General features: G+C 43.6%; 1 protein-coding gene across 1 annotated transcript in view; it reads left to right on the top strand.

The window, feature by feature from the left end:
• Window positions 1-134: 134 nt before the first annotated feature.
• The window catches only part of LOC110838860 (cell growth regulator with RING finger domain protein 1), a 75,083-nt gene continuing 66,388 nt past the window's right edge, over window positions 135-8,829 (top strand). Inside the window, exons 1-2 of the mRNA XM_022082486.2 lie at window positions 135-486; window positions 1,277-1,428. Of these exons, the coding sequence (XP_021938178.1) occupies window positions 377-486; window positions 1,277-1,428 (262 nt within the window). The 5' untranslated portion in view covers window positions 135-376. The remainder of the gene's footprint in view (window positions 487-1,276; window positions 1,429-8,829) is intronic.

Raw genomic sequence — 8,829 nt, 5'->3', positions numbered from 1 at the left:
TCATTCACTTGCTTAGGCTGTAATTGAAAATAATTTTTACATCAAATCCCAGATCACCACATTTATATTGGAAGAAGTTCCTACATTTGTCACGAGAGGTCGTACATGTGAAGGTATAGGTAGGACTTGCTTATAATCCATGACATTCAGTATCGTATTGCATTATATCGAACGTCGGAAGATGTAGGACAGTGGGTAGTGAGTGGAGTGGTGGAATAGAGCTTGTATTTTTATGTCGGCAGCACTTTCACATTTGTCAGTCGTTACCGACATGGCTGGTACATTACGCGCTTGGTGGTGTTGCGTGTGTTTCTAGTGGCAATCTGTTTCAGTCATCCTGTGTCGGACCGTGCTGTCACATGTCAACTTGAACACAATGATGGTTGCAATGACAGCTATGCTCGTGTCTGTTGCAGAACTGTCAAACATATTTTCTGTGTTAGCGGTTGTGATATGTTTCTGCGCAATGGTGTTATTCATAATGCGGTAAGCAAATAGTCATATAAATTTACTCACGCTGGCAATAAGTAAATACTCGTGTGTGTTTAGTTTTGCTAATATTGATTTATAAATGATAATGAGAGTAGTCGAAATAGTTTATTCCTTGAATTGCCGTAGCTGCTGATAAATTAGATAAGTGGCTGTGTGATTACCGGCCTTCTACGAAATAATCAACTATGGGTCCAACCATGATTTTTAAATTAACAAACCAGTATTGTTGCTGTAGTCGAGGTTTGGTGATCGTTTACCGGAATTTTCCTCAGGTACGATGAATAGAAATATGTTCTGAAATTGTTCACTTAATGCAAAAATTAGTTATTCATTGATTAATTTTTCAGCCTTTGAAGGTGAAAGATACAAGTATGATAAAAATGATTATTCTCATTGTAAACAATGCTGTTTGTGAAAGTAGGAAAGCATGTTGACTTACATACTTCATGCAGCTAAGTCCTTCCTGAGAAGCCAACGGTCCCTCAGCTACCCAAGAAATTCCTAACATTTTTTGAACCCGAAAGTACATTACCGTGTTCACAAGAGCCTGCCTCTGATCCCTGTTCTGAGCCAAATGAATTCAGAACATACCACCCCATTATATTTCTCTGAGATCCATTTTACTATTATCCTCCCACCTACAGATTAATTCTCTGATACGATGAAGGGGTGTGAATCTCGGTATCACCAAAATCTGTTAATTTATTGAGTGATAATTCTTCATTATGAACTTGTAACACAAGCCTGTGTTGTCAAGTTTAATAAAAATATTAACTTTACGTAGGAACATGATGGTATTCCGTCTGCATGGAGATGAGCTTGTGTTTGGAGGCGCTGTCCATCCTGTGCAGCCACAAATCCCTCAGATGAAGATGATGAAGGTTCACATTCCTTTTACTTTCAAGTTGCAGGAGTCTTCCAGATCCTCTCATTCTGGTGAGTTGCTGAATTCCATATTCTAGTACTTGTGCTGGGGTTTCTCAACTTGTGGTCATACCCCACAAATGTGGTTGGTTCCTTCTGCTAATAGGCAGAATAGCATCAAGATGGCTCTCCTCTGGGATTTAGCACCATACTGACCGGCATTTCAGAGGAGCTTACCACCTTCATTATCAGTGTGATACGTGAGCTGTGGGCAGAGTTTGTGATGCATGGGTAGGAGAAGGTTGGTGAAGGCAAAGAAAGCCCTGGCAGGATGAATGGGCGAGGGCAGGAAGAGCAGGGGAATGAATGGGAATGTGAGACCTTATCAATGGCACATGGAAGAGGAGGTACGCAGAATTAAATAAAGATACAAATGTAAAGCGACATGATTAAGTGGCAAATTGAGAGGTATTTTGCTACATTTATTTTGTTTTTGTGATTTTTTTACTAGTTCTTCACTTTCACACGTGTCACTGAAAACCTCCATGTGATTGGAGGTATGGCTGAAATTCTGAGATTTTTCCAGTCCAGTTCATATGAAATTTCAGATAATAGTGTGTAGATATGCTCCATGTTATATTTCCCCCTTCTTCCTACAGATTTAAAACTGACCCAGTTTTAAAATTAATTTTTTTTAAATGTTTTTAATGAACAGTTAAGAGTGGTGACAGTGCAGAACTTCGAGATTATATCTGACAGCTCTGTTATTAGCAGAAATTATTTACAGAAATGGATACCAAAACAGTTAAATCATCATCATAATAAATCGTTTTTGCTGTATTTATTATAGACATTGAAATGTATTAAGGAAAGGTGATCTTGTGAGATGTTATCAGAACCTGTTCTTAATTGCAGAACTTTTTGTCCCCCTAAGCATTGCATTCAGGAGAATAGGGAAAACTGGCGAGCTCTTTTTTGGGCAGAACAATGGACCTGTCAGACAGAACACTCAATCATATTAATAATAATGTAAAAGCATTACATGCATTTTTTCTGTGTTATGAAGAACTATAGCGCAAATATATGCGTGTCATATTCCTTCACACATTGTTTGAGAGGCTGTGATAGTGAGGGTCTGCCAGTAGAGTCGGAGATGACTGGTACTTGAACAGAACCCATTCACAGTATTTTCATAATTTTAAATACATTGCGATGAGTAATGTGTCTGTCTTTTGTGACACACACAGGTCTGAATAAAGCTGTTGACCATTATCGTTAGTCATGAACTTGGTAATCATCTTCTTGCGGCATCTTTCGATATTTTAAGTATCAGGTGATATGGCTGCATCTTGCAATGCTGAAGGCTGCCACTGACTAATGCTGGTCTACGAACTTTAGTTTGAGTCATTCTGACTGACATGCACTGTGTGCTGCTGTGTTAACACATTATCCTGCAATTCAGTTTTAAAGTACGTGTTTACAGAATAGTGATAAGTGCATATAGTCAGGAGAAATAAGTTTAATTGTCAGATCAGTGCTCTTAGTGCAGTGGACCACAAGAAGGAGGGGGGGACTAATTACCTCGCCTCTCAAACATCGTGGAATTTTCTTTTGTAGTTAAAGAAAGGTAACGTTTTCTTCCATCTGCTGCAGTGCCCCCCAAATTCGTGTGTTGGAACGGGTAATTGCATCAGAATGAACTTAGTAAAAGAGTCATCATTTTGTTCACACTGGGGATAGAACAGATTTGCAGTATTTAAATAAATGTTTTTCAACCATTTAGGATAACTTGAACAGAAATGTGCTGTGACCTTTTAAATTAAAATATGTGTCTAGGTAATGAATAATATTCTACTTCACAAACTGTGGTAGTAGCAGCAACGATTTGTATATTGCTCTTGTCAACTGATTCTAATTCTTATTTGTTAAACTGTTACTGTGACTGCTGTTCTTACCAATGGTCTCAGATAACACTAATTTTTGTGTGATGTAGTTCCAGAAAACGCTGAAAATATTGTTTAGACCATAGACAGATGGATTAACCAGAGAGTTAAGAAATTACAACGAAGAACTTATTGTTTTAGTATTATTAGGCTAATTAAATAAAGGTTTTTTTATAAACTGGTTATGCAACAGATCGTAATGAATTGTCAGTGATAACATTGTGGATTCTTTAGAATGAAACATGGATTTATTAAAAATTTCCCAGTTACAGTTAATTGTTTCCTTGATTGATCATGTGTTTGTTTACAAATCGGAGTCTTGGTAGATGCCATGCTTCGTCCTGTGTGTAACGCATCTGCCTACGACTCCACTGCTTCGCTGTCTTCGTTCCAGTCGGTAACTGCGCACTCTTTCCGCTCCACACGTTGAACTAACTGCTTCTTAGCATTCCACTCGTTCTGAACCGACAGTCACGCTAGCATTGACTCAGCCATTGTTGTGCTCTGCTATTTGAAGTTCCGCTTCATTGTTCCAGAAGTATCTGCCCTTTTTTTTAGATGTCTCTGGCTATCGCTCGGGACTCTGGAAGGTAAAAATGTGCACGCCGAATCAGGTAGCCCGTAGATATGGCACCAGTCTGTCCAGGTGCACCACCGTCATCTTCTCCGGTTTCGTCAGACCACGTCGTTGATCCGGTGGTCGTTTTGTGTAGGCGCTAACTGCTTGACGGTTGCTGCAGACTCAGGTAGTGATTCGCCGCTCAGCTGGATCCTGGCCTTGGGTGGAGACCGGTAGGCCGCCACCAGTTGTTGGTCTCCGTCACGGCCCTCCAGAGCCCAGGCGGTATCTTCGTAAGCCGTTACCGCCGGGACGCTGCTGGATATTCGCACCTTGCCCCTTCTCCGGATTTCCTGGCGGGTGGAATGCAGACACACACGAGCGGTTTCGCCTTCTCTGCGCTTGTCCGTAAGTTCTCACCGCCTCCGTATCTGCTGCTATCAGCCGCGTCTCGACCTCCGGATGTGCCGCTCGCTTCTAGGTCGTATCGAGTCGCTTCTGTGTCTGGTCGAACTTCGACGTCTTGTTTTGCCACTCCGATGCCCCCTCGTCCGACCCGTACTCGCTGTACCGCTGCTCCAGCCCGCTCGGTCGTGCCGAATTAGGCACGGTTCACATTACGCGATTTGCGCCGCGCGGTTGTTTTTACCATAGATGGCTCATTAAGTGTTCACATTCAACCGCGCGGTTGTGTTACCATGAGTTCAAATGCAGGCGTTCAGTTGCCCGCGCGGTTCGACCCATGAAGCACGTGTAAAATGAATAAAGTACGAGACATACAGCCTCCTCAACGTCCGTGGTGAATCTGGCTGCAGCGTCGCCAACACTGAACACTATCATTGAACCGCGCGGCGCAAACCGCGTAATGTGAACCGTGCCTTAGAGGCTTTGTTTTGTAGTGATGCTAACTGAGATAAAGTAATCAGCGAATTATTTCTGTCGCTCTGGGGTTTAGTAGTTGCTTTTTTAAACGTGACTGTAGCAAGCAGAGACGTCGCTGTATAGTGCACAAAATGAGAGAAATGCATGGTAACGAGGACGACGTCTGTTTTAGTGATGTGATCCTGCAGAACCTTAGAGACGTCAGGTGACATGAAAATTACGTTACGGCGCTGTTCACTTAGGCTTGTTAGAGTGATTAAGCCGGCGAGGTCAGGACTTGTATACACGTACGAAACAAACATCTTTGAAATGCACCGTGTTTTAGGCCATTCCGAAAGCACGCGACGTCTTACAGAGATTTGCTCTGAATAGCTGGAGTGGAATGGATTAAATTGACGCAGCACAGACTACACGTTTCGATGTTAGCAGTAGGACTTCTTCCTAGGAGGGAAGATTCAAAGGGTCGAAAAATCATTTCACAGCTGCACTTTGCGCTCAAGTCATCTTCTGCTCCTCATATTAAAGTACCAGAATTGTTGTTACTCTGTGCGCAGGTCCGGACTCGTTGAAAATGGGGGTCCGTGCGTAATCGATGATCGCACGGAACTCGCGTGTTCTTTCTTGTGTGGTCAGATGAGTTTCCGGGTGCATCGCACCGTCACGCTTGGAGAACGAACGCCTTGCACAGTAGATGAGGACGATTCTCACGTGTCTCAGAGATTATTTCAGACGTGCTTTATACGAATGAAAGTAGTATTAGCAAAAATGAAAGAACAGTTGACTGTCGTATTGGTTGCGGAACTTAAAACGACGAGGGTAAAGTGATTTTGGAATGCATATTGCGTAACGAGTAACTTCTTCTCGAGTTTGACTTCATGAACGCGCAAGCAGTCAGTGTAAGATGGAATGGACGTGCAACACGAATTGGGATAGAAGAAATGCATGCAGAAGTTTTGTGGAGATACCTCATCCAAGGCCAAGCAGCTGATGAGAAAATAGAACTGCCTGGTAGCAGAAACCGCCCGTCATCGGCCACTATTAATATTACTTATATATGTCAAAAAGCAAATGTTTTGTTTTTTGAGATTTGTGTTGCTGTTATTCTACTTGCCATCTTTCGCATTCGTGCAGAGTTTGAACAGAATTGCTGAGAGAGCGAAACCTTGGCCAGTGCCCCATTGAATGTTTGTAGACTTAAGCCAGATTAATTATTTTTGTTTGTACTTAGTAAATATTTAGAGTCCAGCGTGCTGTTTTGTTGGCGAGGGTGTGAATTGGATGGAACTGGTTCAAGGTCGTATCCGATCTCAGGCTTCAGCACGTTACCGAATTAGAAGCGTTGAACTTCCGACTTCTGAAATAGATGCTACGTGTGGACTGAACTGGATTGGACTGGGTGTAACTCAGGAGCGCGCCCAGTTGCTGATTTGTGTGTGTCCTTCGGTAAAAAGAGGCGGACCCCGGGTTTCGGCCGCCACGTAATGCGACCTTCGTGCGTCGATAGCGCCTGTACCCTGCGAGTATCATTCACGCATTGTTTCCCTGGGTTCATAATTTATTATAAATGGTTTTGGTTATCTTTCTGAGTGATCTGTTTGATTATTACATATACAGGGATGTTATTAATTAATTATTACCTTTAAGAAATGTAGACAGTGTTAATATTTGTTGCAACCCCAGACTAATTTTTTGCAACGTGTCTTGATTTGTAAGACAGAAGCCCGTGGGAAAATTACCGCCCTATACAATCACATTTCGAGGAACATGGCCCCGAAGTTTTGCTGAGTTCGCCTGTTTTGGTTATTGCCGTGTTAAAATGTGATACCGCTTGCCCGCAGTTTTTCTTCAGCTCGCTTCGTAGTGCCTCCTGTTGACTCTTATCAGCAGTTAACTCAAGGTTGTGAGAGACCCATTCATGTTGTCAGACAGGATGGTTACACCGGCGGTTATTCACGGGAATGCGGGAGACGACCAACCGATGGAAGTTGTTTAGCGCAAGTTAAAAAATGGTAAAGGCCGTCCCGCGACCCGCCATGCAGGCGTTTGGGGGAGGGGAACCTGTCACAGCGACGCTGAAAAGATTCAAAAAGAGTGTGGATGAATCTAGGGAAGCCATAAGAGACGACATTGGCAAGCCGACGCGTAGCGTCCTGACGCTGACTTAGTTCCGAATCAAGCTGAGAGAAGCCCCGGGATACCGTGCGACATGATTGTGGTAAAGCGACACCCGACGTCGCGACGCCTACACTAGAAATCATTCATGCGTAGAAGAGCCGAAAGATGCCATGTGACACAACGCTGGCAAATCGACGCCGGCTCAGAGTTCCAAATTAAGCCAATAGGAGCGTCGGGTTGCCGAAGGACACGCGATGTTGGCAAACGTGAGCCAACAGGGGATTGTGAATGTAGCACAGCTGAGACTCCGGCAAACAGATAATGATCGTCTCGAGGTAGATAATTGTCAACCTAACCTAACCTAACCTAGCTGAGAGCACAGAAGCAGCGCACCCCACAAAGAGAACGTGGAACTAAAGGTCGTGTTGTGCAGACAAGAGCAGTCTGTGACTTGATATCTTCTGAGCACTTCGTGGCTAATGTCCTTGAAACTTTTCACTGTAGTAGTTGATGCTGTGGAGACAGGCGTTCTTGGGGCCAGGGATAATAATTTTCCTTCGGTATTCACCGACACCTGCCTAATGATCGTGCCTGTGATGCGCTTTCGGTCGCCGAAGTTCGGTAAGAAACGTAAGCATTTGTCGAATTTTCCGACAGTGACACCGCGGCCGCTCTGCTAATATCGTGAGCAAAGAGACGAGCGAATTGCGGTCCAGCCTATTCCAGTTCTCACAGGAGAGCGCGAAACTACGCGTGAAACACTTTCTTTCTTCTCTGCTTATTCGGAGGACAACCTGTAGTCGGTCAGAGGGCCTTGAATTTCGCATTGGAAATTGGCCAATAAACACAATGTGTAGTCTACAATCAACGTATGTTGAACTTTGTTGGCCTTCAGGTTTTTTAAGAACTGTTATTAGTAACTGATTACTTCATCTGTCTCACAGTGCTCTAGTTTTACGCTGTGCAAGTCACGTGGTATTAATGCCTTCTTTCGCTCTTTAGCTCTGTGATGGGATCATTTTCTCGTACGCATGATATCATGGAATTGAATCTTGGTCAAGTCAAAACTTTTTTCTTTTGTGCGGTTGTTTTATATAAAACGAAGAATTATTGCATCACTGTGTGGACCTATTGCAAGTGGCGCTAGTGTCGATTCCACCTCACAGGTTTGTTAGTCCGCTATATTATTATTACAGACTGCAGAAAATCGAGAAGCACGAGTGACGAAACGTCCATACCTAATTTATTCCAATTCCGTCTAGCTGTTCTCGAGGTGAATCATGCGGCAGACAGTCATGTGCGTTCATGTCGCGCGTGTCGTGCAACGCATAAAAATAACAAATATGGCCACAGTGCGAAATTTTTGGTTTCGTGTGTGATGGTGTGAACTCCCTCGGATTCTGGACTAATGGAAATGTAGGGCAGAAATGCGTCGCTACACACCTGTGTGATTTTTAAATTTTAGTTCTTCCTGGCCTCGCTGTATGCATCGAAGAACTTGAAGGCAACTAATAATCTTGTGTTCTACCCAGAACTTCTCACTGAAGGCTTCGTTTGAGAATTGCATTCGAAATCGAAAAGAAAAATGAAGAAGGCGTACTGCAGATTAATGTCGCCTTTTGCCGCAACGCGAATAGATCGGAAGAGAAGCAGTTACGTTTCTTGGACTCCGTCGTGTAATTTTACACACTTCTCAACATAATCGCCTCTGCGGTCTGCACACTTCCGCCAACTTCCAGGCAGTTTCACGTGTCCGTCGCGATAGAACCGTGCGTGGTCCAGGACCGTGAAGTCGGACCCTCTCTTTGTCGTGTTAGAGGAAGGTCTTCTTTACGTGAGGACAAAGTCTTGGAATGCGTGCCTCCAAATGTGGTGGCGCCAGTGGGTATGATAGATTCCGAACGCACTACGCCATTAAGGAGCCAGTGAGCATTTTTGTGCCAGAAGAAGGAGCGATCTTGAACTTCTGTCCGT

Source organism: Zootermopsis nevadensis, unplaced genomic scaffold, assembly GCF_977971745.1.
Source record: "Zootermopsis nevadensis isolate Lab colony 2312 unplaced genomic scaffold, Znev_1.0 Znev_ptg000013l, whole genome shotgun sequence".
NCBI classification, from domain to species: domain Eukaryota; kingdom Metazoa; phylum Arthropoda; class Insecta; order Blattodea; family Termopsidae; genus Zootermopsis; species Zootermopsis nevadensis.
The sequence above is the reverse complement of the archived record's forward strand: the minus strand, read 5'-3'. Positions and strand labels throughout refer to the sequence as shown.